Source organism: Chlorocebus sabaeus, chromosome 7, assembly GCF_047675955.1.
Source record: "Chlorocebus sabaeus isolate Y175 chromosome 7, mChlSab1.0.hap1, whole genome shotgun sequence".
NCBI classification, from domain to species: domain Eukaryota; kingdom Metazoa; phylum Chordata; class Mammalia; order Primates; family Cercopithecidae; genus Chlorocebus; species Chlorocebus sabaeus.
Genome location: NC_132910.1, coordinates 57,872,988 through 57,888,990, shown reverse-complemented (window position 1 = coordinate 57,888,990; position 16,003 = coordinate 57,872,988). Strand labels below are relative to the sequence as shown.

The window sequence follows — 16,003 nt, the reverse complement described above, 5'->3', positions numbered from 1 at the left end:
CATAAGGATTAAATCATAACATGCATATAAAGCATTTAGCCTAGCATTAGAATTAAAATGGACATATTTACACATGTGCATTTTCTTCCCTATACATTTGATCATTTCCAGAGCTATGCTACATTTATTTTTTAATTAAAAAAAAAAATTGGTTGGGCATGGTGGCTCACGCCTATAATCCCAGCTTCTTGGGAAACTGAGGCAGGCAGATTGCTCGAGCCCAGGGTTTTTTTTTCAAGACCAGCCTGGGCAAAATGGCAAAACCTAGTCTCTACAAAAAATAAAAAAATTCCCTGGGCATGGTGGCATGCGGCTATAGTCCCAGCTACTTGGGAGGCTGAGGTGGAAGGATTGCTTGAGTCTAGAGGTTGCAATAAGCCTTGATTATGCCACTGAATTCTAGCTTGGGCAAGAGTGAGACCCTATCTCAGAAAAAAAAAAAAAAAAAAAGATCACTTAACAATTCCAGCATCATGCAACATGCAACTAACATGCAGGGCTATTTCTACAATTTTTTAAAGGAAGCAAATAGAAATTTCTTTAATCTTCAAATTTGAAGTGTCTTAATTTTTTTCTCCAACTAGCAAAAGTAAGAAAAATAGTTATTTAAATTCTTTCAACATGTTTAAAATGAATCATACAAGAGGATTATTGCTTGAAGGAGAAAAAAAGATGTATTCTAGATAAAAGATCGTTTTATAAATAAATGTTATATGCGAATTTACTCTGAAATACTATGATTTTAAAAAATGAGCCTAAGAGTCAAATTCGAAATGAATTAGGGGGTCTTCATAAACAATATTTCTCTTCAAATGCTTCAAATAATTTGACAATGTCACATATATGAGAACTTAAAAGTTACAGCAAAAATGTTTAAGAGTAGCAAAAGGATTAGTTAGAAGCAATCCTTTAAGGATCTGATGATAGCTATGAACCTTTTCCCTAGAAAAATGTACAACCTACAAAACAGAGTATGTAATTTTGAGTACTAAGTGTCCCTGCTTTATAGAATGTCTACTAGTACTATCTTTTTTTTTTTTTTTAACTTTTATTTTAGGTTGTATCTTGATGGGTTAGATACAGATGTTTATAAAAATAGCTTTGCTTATGGTTGTGAATGATGGCTGCTGGAAGAGAAAAAATAGTCCACAACTTGTAAGAACAGAAAAGATGAAGCCCAAATGAGGAGTTTTTCCAATTTAAGCTGGCTCAAGATCAGTTGGTTCTTTTCTCCAGGGCTCCTAACTTCATAAGGAGTTATGAATCAGTCCTGGTCCTATGTAACATAAATATTAAAAAGTAAAAAAAGCACATGCATATGCCAAGTCTATTTCTTTTTTCCTAGATAAGAGAAACTTCACTGATCTCCTTAATTCCATCTTCCTCCCATCAACAGAGCAGCCAGAATGATCCTATTAAAATGTCAGGCTGACCAATGTTATTCTTTTGCTCTAAAATCCTACAATGGCTTTCATCTTACTCAGAAAGAATGCCAAACTCTTTACAATGATCTATAAGACATTTGGCACCCTTATCTCTGATTTCATCTCCCATAACTTTCTCAGTTATTAACCCTGCTCTATTCATATCGGCCTCCTGTTCCTTGAACATCCCAGGCATCCATCTCTCCCAAGGCTGCCTGAAATGCTCTTCAGCCAGATAAACACATGACTTGCTTTCATTTTCTTAGACTTTTACTCAAAAGTCACTTTCTTTATGAGGTCTTCCCTGGGCACTTTATATAAAATATCAACATCATCCTGGCTTCGATACTTACTAGATTCTTTTCCTATTTGATTTTTCTCTTGGCACTTATCACTATTTAACATACCAAATATTTACTTATGCCTCGGTAATATTTCTGACTCCCTTATACGAATGTGAGCTTCATAAAGGCAGGGCTATTTTTAAAAATATGTTTGTTGCTTGGGTGTGGTGGCTCACACCTGTAATCCCAGCATTTTGGGAGGCCAAGGCAGGCAGATCATCTGAGGTCAGGAGTTCGAGACAATGCTGGTCAACACAGTGAAATCCTGTCTCCAATAAAAATATAAAAAATTAGCCGGGCATGGTGGGCTACTTGGCAGGTTAACGCAGGAGAATTGCTTGAATCTGGGAGGCAGGCAGTGGTTGTAGTGAGCTGAGATTACCCCACTGCACTCCAGCCTAGCTGACAGAGTGAGACTCCGTCTCAAAAAAAAAAAAAAAAAAAAAAGAAAAAAAAAAACAACGTTTATCTATCTCTGCATTTTCATTTGTTTCTGTATCCTTTACTTAGGTGCTTAATAAATACTTGCAGCTATAACTATAATTGAATGAACACAGCGATTTGTTCAAGTTCACAAAACCAAGAAGCAGCGGAGTAGCAACAAACAAAGGCAGAACTATCCTAATGTTGAAATCCATATTCTTTGCAATATCTCCGAAGCACCATGGAACAGAGGAAATAAGTAGATGATTCAAATCACTATAGAAGACATCTAAAAAGAGGACATTTAAAACTATTACTGTCTTTGATTCTTTCCACTGTTATTAGATTTTTTAAAAACCACTTATTTCTTCAAGAAAGTAAATATGGTATTCAAAAGTAAAGAAAAAGGAAGAAAGTAAACTTTTGTTGAGGAGGTTTGAAAGCTTAAAAAAACAGCAACAGTTAGAAAACACTGCTCTGAAGGGTATCATCATGGAGTATCAATTTGCTTTTAAAACGGTTATCATGCAAGGTTATCCTTCATAAAATATACCATCAATACTTTTCACATATTCCAAATACTCAGCTCTAATTTCACTATATAAAGAATTAAATTTTAAATAGGGAATAATATTATATAAACTGTAACCATGGTTTGTTTTCTGAAGTTACACAAAAGCACAGTTCCCAGTGCTAAACTCACCAGAAGAAAGGAAAAGTGGAGATACTCTAACCTCCTATCAATTTCTTTTATGAAACACTTAAAACCCAAACTTCACTGGCTCAGATAATTAATCATTGGAGACCTAAAAGAAATGAGCTTGTTAAGTAGGAAGCAGAAGAAATCACTTCCTTGTACTCTTGATGATAGGTCAATATTGATCCATTACCCGTACTGTGTTCCAGCAATGCTGAAATTAGAGAGCCAAAACAAAAGCCCAGGCCAGGGATCAAAACTACAATTTTGATGCAATTCTGATACAACTGTCTACCAAATAAGTAAAGGAAATGAGTAAGGAACCCTAGACAGAAAAAACAAGTAACACTTGCTTTTTTGAGACATGGTAAAAAAAAGATACTTGAGTCTCTCCTTAACCTTCCATAAGTATAACACTAGCAGAAAAGTAAAGATAAATACCAAATAATCACAACTGACCTTGCACCTCAACTATGGAATGGTTGAAACTGTGTTAAAGAGTCTAACTTCCACCTAAAGGTGCTATCCATTACTAAGTGTTAACCAATTTCTGCCTTAAGAAAACAGCAGGGGGATGGGAAGGGTGGGGGTGGGGCTTAGTTCTGAATTAAGAAACAAGACATCAGGATTTTCATGTAAAATTCCATGTGTAAGTATTTTATGAAATACTATGAAAGATAAACTGAAATTTTTTGGGATTGCATTCTTTCCTTGGCCCAGCAGTTTGTAATTTATGACCTTGGTTATATGTATGGCTCTAAAAACTACACAGTACCTGTAGTTAGAAGCTTCATGACTAACTCCACCTTGAATGGTAAAGAGTAAAGCTGAACAGTATAGGGATTAAAGATAATCGGCCTTAGAGTGAGATGAATAAGTGTGTGTGTGTGTGTGTGTGTATATATATATAAAATGAGTATGTATATATATATAATGAGTGTATATACATATAACAACTGTGTATATATATATCTATAGATAGAGATATGTAAGTTGGTTCACTTTCCTAAATGTCATCTGTAAATGGGGATGATACTATTGAGAGTTGTATACAGTAAGAAATAAAATACCATGTGAAAAAAATTTATCTATTAAGTACTTCTAACATAACAGTTATCATAATTATTTTTATCACTGTTTCATCATGGAATTTTATCATTCCTTGCTTTTTAAAATCATGTACTATAAACCCAGAAAGCACCAATCTAAAAGTATGAGAACAAGTTTTATTTCTCTAAAACCCAAAAAATACTTTCACACTTGAGGAACAATGAGGAGAGGGGATCATGGAGATTGAACTTGTAATTTTTAATAGTATTCTTCTATTTGTTAAAAATGGGATGTTTTGTATTTTGTTGTTAGATTTTACATATATAATATATATATAACTATAGTTTTTTTATGCAAAATACAAAAGTAAAAATATTTTAAAAACAGAAAATACATCTTTTCTTCTTCCTATCCTTATGCATTATATCTTAATTTACAGATGTTTTACAGGTTTTTGGTGGTTTTATGCTTTTTTTGTGGAATTAACCACATTCAAACTAATTGACTGAACTAATTAACAATGCCACATGTTGTATGGTACACAAAATTATAATAGAAAGATATCAAGAAATAGGGAATGAAAATGTTGAATATACACAACAGGAATTTCAGTTGTACAGATTACCTGTTCAAGAGGAACATGATTCACCAAGCCACTGACAACTGTCCTTGGGGCTATTTCTCCAACATCTACTTCTTCTACATACAAAGAATCTGCATCAGGGTGTTTTCTGGCAGTTATGATGCAACCAATTCGAAGATCCAGACGGGAAACATCTATTGGCTTAGAGTCGGCACTTCCAGCTACTGATTGCTGTTTTTTCTCCTTCTTCTCTCCTAAAAAGTATTTATGAATGGATAAACATCAGAAATAAAACCAAACAAAAAAACACTATGAAAACTCCATGGTATCAATATTGAAGAGCTTAAAAGGAAAAAACAAAAGAACGTTTATCTCCTACCTTCACTTAAATAATAACAAAGAAAAAAATTATCTAAGTCATAAAATCTTGAATCCTATTTTAGCTATTTCTCTGTTGTATTTCTATGTGAAGACATGGTGTGAGGCTGGCAAACTATGGCTCATGGGACAAATCCAGCCTGTGCCTGTTTTCAAAAATAAAGTTTTACTGGAAGACAACCATATTCATTCATTTACATATCATCTATGGGTACTTTTGCAACGGGGCAAAGTTGAGTAGTTGTGACAAAGGCTTTAGGCAGAAAAAGTTTGCCTTTCTCTGAAACAGGACAACAGAGAAACCTCTAAAAACTTTTACTATGACTCTTTGGAAGGTGATAAATACTTAGAAAGAATACCACAACCAGTACCCAAATGACAGAATGAACTAGAGTGGAATACAATTTCACTGATAAAATATTTTCCTCCTCACTTATATACACTAATAAGTATATAATTAATTTCTCCATTTCTTAGATTTCCCAGAAGATGTATTAGGATTTCAGGGTTATCCACAGTAACTATTTAAGCAGATAAGAATATTTTATTCTGATTATGTTTTCATAATTACATTTTTATTTATTTGCTGATAATGTATCTTTTACTAACACATGATTATTTTAGCTACTGAGTTAATTGTAACCTGCAAAGAGGACTCATATTCTGTAGGTTTACAATTAGCTTTTCTGGCCCCAAAAAAGTAAAACCAAAATAAAACCTTATTTACCTTTGAATCAAAAGTATAAAGATGAGCTGTTATAGCTCGGAAGCATTCTTTCTCAAGTATAGATTTATTTAATCTTTCAACATATATTTACTGAGTGCTATGACACCGGAAATAGTAAGATGGGCAGTCCATATTGTCAAGGCACTCAGAATCTCTTTTAAAGCAGACATGTGTACGTATAATGAATATGTGATAAACATTACATACACAAAGAAATATAAAAACTCAGTGAAGAATAATTATGCATGAAGCAGGAAAGGACGATTCTGTGTAAAGGTACTCATAATTCATACAACAATAAGTTTACCAAAGAGAGGATGGAACTAACTTAAAATACTGGCCAATTTTTAATCTCATTAGCAAGTTTTAAAAAAAATTCCATTTTCCATAAACGAATTAGCAAAAGTTTTTTAAATGGTAAAAATCCAAATTATACACAAAAATATGTACAATAAAATTACCAGAATATACCAAAAATCTTAATTTTTGTGTGATAAAGTATATGCATTTACTTAAAAAATACTGTAGTATAACAATATATCTATATTTGTATGTATTTTAAAACTCTAATCTACTTCCTAGGCATTTGAAATACTTTTATCAGTAATTCCCATTCTAGAAATGATTGCAAATATTAAAATCTATACCAAGATATTTGTTAATTATCATAGGGAATTTCGGAAATATTTCACTGACAAATGAGTGATGCTCAATTAAGATATGTGGCAGTCTGGCTGGGCATGGTGGCTCACACCTATAATCCCAGCACTTTGGGAGGCTGAGGCAGGTGGATCAACCGAGATCAGGAGTTCGAGACCAGCCTGACCAATATGGTGAACCCCTGTCTCTACTAAAAATACAAAAATTAGCCAGGTGTGGTGGCATGCACCTGTAGTCCCAGCTACTCAAGAGGCTAAGAGAGAATTGCTTGAACCCGGGAGGTGAAGGTTGAAGTGAGCTGAGATTATGCCACTGTACTCCAGCCTGGGTGACAGAGCAAGATTCCGTCTCAAAAAAAAAAAAGAAAAGAAAAAAGATATGTAGCAGTCTGGAAAGATTATATGGGCACCACAGCCCTTGCATGAGCAGAATCTGGCAGTCCTAGCTAGCAGCTAAACACCGATGGAACAGCCCTCTATAATCAGCATTGTCTAATATGGTAGCTGCCAGCCACATAGGTTATTTCAATTTCAATTTAAAATTATTTTAATTAGAAATTCAGTTTAGTCATATTACCCATATTTCAAATCTTTAATGACCACATGTGGTCATTGGTTACCATGTTGGATAATGCAGATATAGAGTATTTCCATTATCACAGGAAGTTGCATTGGACAGAACTGTTCTAATCCTATAACTCCATTTGTTCTTGTGGTCCTGTGTGCTCCCTCTTCCATCAAAGGAGAGCCTTGTTGCCTTCTCTAACTAGAAGACTGATTAATCCTGAATCAGAACAGTGCACCCTCCTTAGAGAACAGATTATGGATTCCACTAAGTTTGCAAGAACAGGTTATATAGTTGTTTTGTGTCTACTTCTTAACATATTTTATAAACTAGAAGAATTAGTCCAACTCACTTTCCTTATAATCATACCACCTAGTGGTGAAGTTGTATAGCAGAGGCTGTACAGCCCCTACCTACTTCTAACTAAGAGGTTACTGATGTTTGCCAAAGGAACTGGCAAGTGATTTAGAGGCTAAACTGGCTTGGGTTAGTTCATAAATCCCTCTGTCATATTATATTTTCCAAAAAAAAAAAGTAAATAAGTTTAAATAAAATGAGAGATATTCATAATTATTTATAAAGGCACCTTTTCAGACATATCTGGGGAAAGGAAGTCAGAAATCTTAGTTCAGACCGTCTGCTTTGACTGGTGGAATGTTCTTTTCCTATCTTCACAACTGGTCCTAAGCCAGTTTCCTATCTCTGACTTCTCTCAAAGCATGCCACAAATAGATACCAAAATTCAGCCATACCAAACTACATATGGGTTTCTATTCTTAATGTTTACTGTCTTATGTTTTAACCTATGCCAGTACCTCTGCCTAAAATGCCACGTTTACCCCGTTAATCTGGTCAATATTCACACACCATTTAGGACCCAGCTTGTATGTTCTAATACCATATTGTTCCTAATTTTATCCTAGCTCATGAAAGTTGAACTTTATTTTTGATACTATTATTATTATCATTATCAAAATTTGACATTTTCTGATAATCCAGTCAAGAGCTAAATATGCTTAAAGGTCAAAAATACCTTTTTTTTCAATTTTCTCTTTTGCTTTCTTTTCGTCTCCTGTTCCTCCTTTTATCTGTTCTTTGGTACCAGAAGATACAGCTGTTACTGGTGTAGACGGTACCACATTTTCAGAAACCATAGAATTAGCTTGCAGTGGAGTACCAGATGGAAATGGTATTTGCTTCACTGAGACAGAAAATGAAATAATGTCATTCATATTAAACCAATAAATATAAAAAATATGAAATTGTGAACCATAAATAGAAACTTTTTAAATGAAAAATTCACTGTATATGGCTATCAAATATCCACTGTCTGAGACTATAAAATGGCTGCCAAAAAATTAAGCATATTTTAGCCATTATTGAGGTATCAAAGAATAAAGGCATGATTCCCATTTAATTAATAATTACTAAACTAAGAAATCTGCAGATAAGAACAACAGCTAACATGTATTATGAACTTACCATGTCCCAAACACTTTTCAAAATGCTTTATACGAATTAATTCATGTAATTCTCATACTCTAAGAAGTAGGTTCTATTCATGCCCCCATTTTATTGATAAATCTGAGTCATTCAGAAGTTATGAAGTTGTCCAAGTTGCCTGGATATAGATTCTTACTTCTTTCCTTACTGTTAGTGTGACTGGCCAACTTCTTAACTTTTGGATTACTCACTTTCTATATTTAATTACCTCCATTTTGAATTTCTGCCTGAATTAGCTCTTGTTTCAGTTCTTCAATTTCTTTCTTCAGTTTAGCATTTTCAACTCGAAGTTTCTTCTCTTCCCTCAAAGTTGCTTGCAAAACTAGGATCAAGAACATCTAGTTAAAATACATTTTTAAAAAAGGTTTTGTATGAATACTATTTGAAAAGAAGACAGCCAGTATAACTAGAGCTAGGATAAAACTAGTTCTAGTGTAACCAAATGTTTGGCCAGTGCCTTTATGCCAGTTTAGTATTTATTAAAACAATATGATATTTAAGAGAGAGAGAAAGGGAGAGAAAACATATGAAATAAGAGTAAAACAGAAAGACTTTGTTTATGAATCATTTTCCTAACTCCTATTAAGATGCTAACTAAGATCAAATTAACACCTTTTCAGCATTGCAGCTATAATAAAGGGCAATGATAAATAACTTAAGAAGCTGGCACAAAAGTGTCACTATGTGGCCAGGCGCAGTGGCTTATGCCTGTAATCCCATAATCCCAGCACTTTCAGAGGCAAGAGGATCACTTGAGCCCAGTAGTTTGAGACCAGCCTGGGCAACATGGCAAAACCCCATCTCTACAACAAATACAAAAAGTAGCTGGGGGTTGTGGTACATTCCTGTGGTTCCAGCTACTCAGGAGGCTAAGGTGGGAGGACTGATTGAGCCTTGGAGGTTGAGGCTGCAGTGTGAGCCAAGATAGTGCCACTGTACCCCATCCTGGGTAACAGAGCAAGACCCTGTCTCAAAAATATTTAAAACAATAAAAAATAAAATCTCAATCACAGATACTGAAAAAAAGAGAAGCATTATATTAAATTATACATATATTTTTTTATAAAGTCTGAGATGTTACCACACAAGCAAAAACTATTCTCATGTCTTTTTAGTCATTACCTTTTAAAAGAAGCTGAATATTGCTAAAGTCTGAATTAAGCTAATCAAACATTCAATGAGTAGAATAACTCAAGGATTTGCTCAAAATACAATGTATGTGTTAAAAGTGTGCAATGGGGCAACAAAAATATAAGAGAAAAATAATGGTTCTCAATGGGGTTGGTACTGCTTTGTAGGTAGAATTTTGAAAATCTGTAGGATTATTTTTTATTGTTAGTACTGGCATTTATTGGGCAGAGGCCAAGAATGCCAGATGTCCTGCAGTATGCTGGATACTCCTGCAAAATGAAGAACTGTTTCACATTCTTCAGAACTTTCTAGTGGCCTATTATAAATTTGCACAGGTAAAAATCCTATTAACAATTATTTGAGCCTAGATTTTAACTATTCTTTATGTACAAACACAAAGTACTTTTAAGCATGCTTATTATACCCTAAATTTTCTATGAATCAAGTACCACATAAATCAAGAGTAGACTGTACCTCGTTTTATTCAAAGTATTATCTAATCACTCACTCATCATTTTGAATAAATCATCTACATCACTATCTGCTTCTGGTATCTGAGATACCCACAAAAAGGCAGTCTGACTATACAACTATACTAGTTGGCATTGTACCTATTGCATTCTTGATGATTCCTTGTATGTGAATCATGTGGCATGTGACCCTGTTACACTGCCTTTAGTGGTATAATCCTGCTGAAGCATTACTTACTGAAATACATATTATTGTTACTACTACTTATACCTTTCTTTTTATTTCTCTTCTCTATTATATATAGGATTAAGATATGTTTTAAAATTATATATAGGTAGGTTATTTTTCTAGGAAATGTTTTCCTTACAGGATATTAACAGAGATTTTATAAAGCATTTATTCTAAATTGGGAGCAATTTGACCAAAAACTACCAGCATAGGCTACCAAAGAATATAAAGGTGACGAATAAGTAGAAAGATTTTCGAACTGGCAAAACTAAAATGCTTGTCAAGATGCTATGAAATGGCCACCTATAGAAGACAAAATTCGATTTATAACATATATTATATTCTACAAGCAATGACCATGTCCAATCTCTTCATCTTATTAATAAAAAGAGAGTCAGAATTTTAAGAAAAATAATTTTAAAATCTTGAGAAACATTATTAAAAAAGAAAAATAAAGTGGTATGGTAAAATTAGAAAAAAAAAATTGACGTTTCTGGAGAGTAAATACAGGTTTTTGTAAGCCATTAGCTTATAAAATGTAGGAAAGTATTTATTTCTACTAGTGACAGCAAAAGATTTTGAAATTTCTATTCTGACATTGACTATTGAGAATAAAATACATTTAAACAAACAAAACCAAAGCCAACTGAAGTCCTGAAGGTAGAGGTTCAGGTTTGATATTTTTCCACATATAACAGAAACTTCTAAGTAAAACTTAAATAACTTATATGGTAAACATTACTATTTCTCCCTCAATGTATGAATTCATTTTAAGTATCTCCTTAAAAATTTAAAATTTTCTTACTTGCTTTCTCCTTAAGTAGAGAAACTTGCTGCTTAAGATATTCAATGATTTGATCTGCCTCTGCACCCTTCTGCTCCAGTCTCTTCAGAACAGCATCATTATTTGCCATTTTTGCCAAGAGACGGCAGAAAATCCTAGATGAAAAAATAAAAGTCATAAATTACACTGTGAAAAGAATAAATTTATACTATAGGACATTATGAAAAAGCAGTCTGAAAGGAAAAACATTTTCTACTGTAATAGACAAATATGTTAGAAAAATATGTTTCCTATGGAGAGCAACAAGCCAAACAAATAGCAGAAATGCTAAGTAGAATAATTTCTGAATCTATTTAGAAGAGGAAATATAGTTTGTTGCTAAATGCAGAAAACAGGTTATTTAGCCACATTTAAGGTTGAAAGGTTTTAAAGAAAGCTTCAGGTACACTAACAGATAAGAATACCAATAATCTTAACTATGCTAATGAGAATTACACGTTTGTTCCAAAGTAAAGAGTTGCTGATTTCATTCCTTTTATATTTCTATATACTGGATCTTTCTACTGTGTATTCACTTAGGTACAATTTTCAAGAAAAAAATGTCAATTAGGAAAGACTAATATTAAAAGAAAAAAATCAACAATTAAGAAAATATTAATCATATGCTTGTTCAGATATAATGTCAACATATACCATTGTCTTTATTTTAAAAATTAGAATTTTATTTTTATAATAAATTCAGAGAAATTTAAGAAAAACACTATCAAGGTACAGAAAAATGTATTCAATAAACATTCTGAGATTAATTCACCATGTTAAAGTTTAAACTGTCACATACTAAAAAAAATAATCACACTGACAATGGAGAGGGTTAATCGTTAGTAATACTATGAACTGTTCTTTTCTACCTGATTTGACAAGAATTTATAATTCAAGGTATAACAATGATATAAGCATTGCTGAAATAATTTTCACTTTAAATAAATGAAGCAGCACTCAATATTAATGGTGAAATTTTGAATAAAAACTAGATAAGACACATAATAACAGATGGAAAATTTCAAATTATTATATAATATCAATCTTATATAAAAAATATTCTGAAAAGCCACAATAAACTGCCTGGTATTTATTTTTGAGGTGACTGTCTAGACCTGTTGGCTCATTTTTGAGCATTAGTCTATACTTAAATATCAGTTAAGATACTAGTTTTCTAGTTTTTTTCTTAATTTTGAAATTTGAACAAGATGATTTGAGCTATATCTTTTCAAAATGTATTTTTCTAAAATGTACCACTAATTCACATTCATTTTAGTATTATTCATCAAAGATGTCTTGGCTAGAGATGTAAAAGTTGCCAATTCTGCCTAATCAGATACTATGTTTGTGACAGCTACATTTCACCTATTGAGTATATTTCATCATTACTTACGTTAGACTAAAGTAGAAAGACATTAAAAACTAAAGAAATGCTGTAACTAAGGATACTAACGTTCAGAAGAGCATAGTTTTTTTTTTTTTTTTTACTTTAACTGTCTTCATATTAAGATATTTTCTCTACAATTCTGGCTTTGCAAACGTTTAAGTAACAATATGGTATTCTGTGTTCATTTTGGTAAAAATGGCAGAGTTTAAAAGGTGGTATCTTCATTAGAATTTTTGTGCTTTTTTGGTCGGTATTTTTCTAAACTGTTAAAATAATAGTCCATATAGAATAATGCTCATAAATAAGCCAACAGTTCTAGACAGTCACTTCAAAAGTAAATACCCACCAAGTTGCTGAAACTCATGTTCTGACTCATACAAAAACATTTAAAAAATCTTCTAGGAATAACAGAAATTTGGAAAATAGAGATAATAAATCCACCTAAGAGAAAAAAATACAATTTTACTGAGTGGATAAATTTGTTAACTATTTACAAAATATAATTGGAATAATGAGTTACATAAAATATGACTTTACAATACATATTGAAGAACAAGCGTAAGTTTAGGAAAGAGAATATCATGTTTCAAAATACAGATATACAAATGAACTAAACACTAAACACATATGCAACTACTAAGAGGAAACAATGTGAGAAAAAGAAGTGATAAAATTTTTTTTTGAGACGGAGTCTTGTTTCTCACCCAGGCTGGAGTGCAGTGCCATGATCTTGGCTCATTGCAACCTCCGCCTCCTGGGTTCAAGCTCTTCTCCTGCCTTAGCCTCCCAAATAGCCGGGATTACAGATACCTGCCACCTGGCTAATTTTTGAATTTTTAGTAGAGATGGGGTTTCATCACGTGGCCAGGCTGGTCTCAAAATCCTGACCTCCCTCAACTGATCTGCCCGCCTCGACTTCCCAAGGTGCTGGGATTATAGGTGTGAGCCACTGCGCTGGTGCCCAGCCTCTAATTCTCCAGTCCTACATAACTGGTTATCTGGAAATATTATTCATGATGCCAACATTAAAAATGTCTCATCTCGTGAAATCTAAAAATATTTCACTTCTAGTTATGTCTGTGTCTTAACAGAACTTTTCTCAAATGCTAAAAGCCATTTGTTGTCTTTAGAACAGAAGCTATGGAAACAGGTTTTCTAATACTTGTTGATTAATTATCATTTAAATTTTTAAAAAATATAAGTTGGGTGCATACGTTTATGTTACTGTTTTCTAGTAACATGCAGATAATGATCACTAGCACTGGCAAAGGAACATAGGTTTTTTTCAGAGTGTTTATAAACAAGCTTTGGGTCAATCATATACTTAGGCTGTGGGACCTTGGTAAAATTATCTAAATTTTCTATACTTCATTTTCTTAATTTATAAAATTACTTGTACCTGATTTCACCTCCTACTTCCTTGTCACCTCCTTTCAGGGCTCCTTTTTCTTTATCTGTCCCATTAATGATGATGTTCTTCAGGGTTTGGTCTTAACCGCTAATCTTTTCTAGGGATCACAAACTAGCCTGATGAAGTTCAGGGATATCTTTCTTTTCCAGGGCTAACAGTGTTGGAAATAACTGATGTGAATGTCTTTAAGTAAGACAGACAGACACTTTACTACTCCCTGTTGTCTGCCATTTATATTACCTGCCAGGTTCCTAAAATAAGTTCATGACCCGAACTTTATACTCACTGATTTTGTGTCATGTGCTGGGTTTATAGTAGAGAATAAAAATAAACATGTTCTTTGAACTAACTAAGCTTTCAGACAAATGAGGGAAACACAGTTGAAGACATGTTTTAAAATAATGTTACGCTTAGGGCACAGCGATAGTTTAACAACAATACTGCTTAGAGCTCAAACAAAACTTTTACCATTCAACCCAGTACTCATTTCATTAATCTCTATGCCAATTACTCCCCTGTGATTTTTCAATTTTACACTGAATATAAGTTAACCTTCAAAATTTTAAATCCTCAGAGTTTCTAATATGCTAATATGTATAAGGTTTCTGACAGATGATAATAACAACTACATATATTTGTAGAACATGTACTATGGCTGGCTAAATGCTTTACACAAGTCAATTTCAAATATTGTAATAATCTCCATTATACAGAGAAGAAAACTTGAATTAAAATTAATTTGCCTCACGTAATACTTAGTAAATGAGGACTGAAACTCAGGTCTGTCTGATGCTGCAGTTAGCTCTTTTAATGCTCTAGCTATAATTTCTCTAAAGGATATAATTGCAAAGCATTTTCCAGTATATTTCATGACAGAATCCTAACCCAGGAATACCTATTAACATTTGTTTGAACTAGTATTCTCTAAAACAGTTTGGGAAATGCTGGTTTAAGTCTCTGGACTAAAATTTAAAAAAAAATCAAGACTGTGAGATTAAAATAAATATAACAATTACATGCACAGTAATTGAAAATATAAAACATTTATGAAGAGAAAAGCACAGAAAACAGTAGACCAAGTATGTTAATTGTGCTTGATTGGTGGGAATCAAGACTTTTTCTTTTTCCTGTACTAAATTAAAATGGTAATAATGCATTTTTTATACCAAAAGCTTTTGAAACATATTATCTAAATCATTCTGCCCCTTCACATTAATTTTGTCCTTCTCAATGTTAATTATCATATTTCATCAAAGCTAAAAAGCCATTCATCATACGATACCTCTAATGCAGAATCTCAAATACTGTACATGAATTTATAGTACATATTAATCATTAAAATATACACACAAAAGATGATTTTTGAGATTCTGAGATCTTCATGATCATTTTTGTTCACTCAGCAATTTCCTCAGGAGTCCTCCCCACCCCACCTACATTGCCTGCGATCTCTTTTCAAAAGCCAAATCTCTGTCCTACGATGACAACATTGGGAATCAAACATAAGTCAGTTACTACTTTGAAATCAAAGTTTTACAAGCAGATTTTTAATTTTAGAATTCCTATGCTATATAGGAACTCTACACAAATTTGAAAGCGTCTCTACTCAAAACCTCTAATTACACTATTTCAGAATTACAGTAGGTAAAAATTTACATTTTTGTTGGAAGCTTTAAATACTATATTTCAAGAAATCTAAAATGCCATCAATTGTAAAATGGCTTCAATCCCAAGAAGCTCTATTATTTTATGTACCATTATGAAAAAAAAAACACTACTGAATCAACTGACCCAATGCTTTCTTATCACTTAGACATATCTACATTATTTATTAAAAGACTTCTTTTACATTTAACCCTGGATTTTTATCTCGTATCACCCTTTTGTTTTCCCTCATACACAGTAACTTTTCATTCTAATGCTGATCATAATCTTCTAAATGATCTTTAAAAGGGAAATTAAACTCAACAACTATATGCCAACACTGCACATATAACTCAACTGAAATAATGAGAAAATTAAGTTATGACTAAGTGTGTGTAAGTGTGGGCGATGACAAATATCTCACAACTGCCAATTCGTCTACAGTGATTTGAAGATGTCAACAATTTAAAAATCATCCCTATTTCAGAGATGTATGAGAAAAATGTGTATATCAGAATTGATAGACTATAGTAATTTTAATCAATTTTTTCCTTT

The 16,003-nt window shown here is 32.7% G+C and overlaps 1 protein-coding gene across 3 annotated transcripts in view; it reads right to left on the bottom strand.

The window, feature by feature from the left end:
• The window catches only part of AIMP1 (aminoacyl tRNA synthetase complex interacting multifunctional protein 1), a 30,010-nt gene that overhangs the window by 11,792 nt on the left and 2,215 nt on the right, over positions 1-16,003 (bottom strand). For 2 of the 3 annotated variants that reach the window (XM_007999460.3, XM_007999459.3), the window contains exons 2-5: positions 10,989-11,122; positions 8,562-8,675; positions 7,884-8,051; positions 4,564-4,775 (exon numbers count right to left, since the gene is read on the bottom strand). In XM_007999460.3, the coding sequence (XP_007997651.1) occupies positions 4,564-4,775; positions 7,884-8,051; positions 8,562-8,675; positions 10,989-11,097 (603 nt within the window). In that variant the 5' untranslated portion in view covers positions 11,098-11,122. Of the gene's footprint in view, positions 1-4,563; positions 4,776-7,883; positions 8,052-8,561; positions 8,676-10,988; positions 11,123-12,739; positions 12,835-16,003 lie in introns of those variants that run through there. The other variant, XM_037990596.2, reaches the window with a different exon arrangement.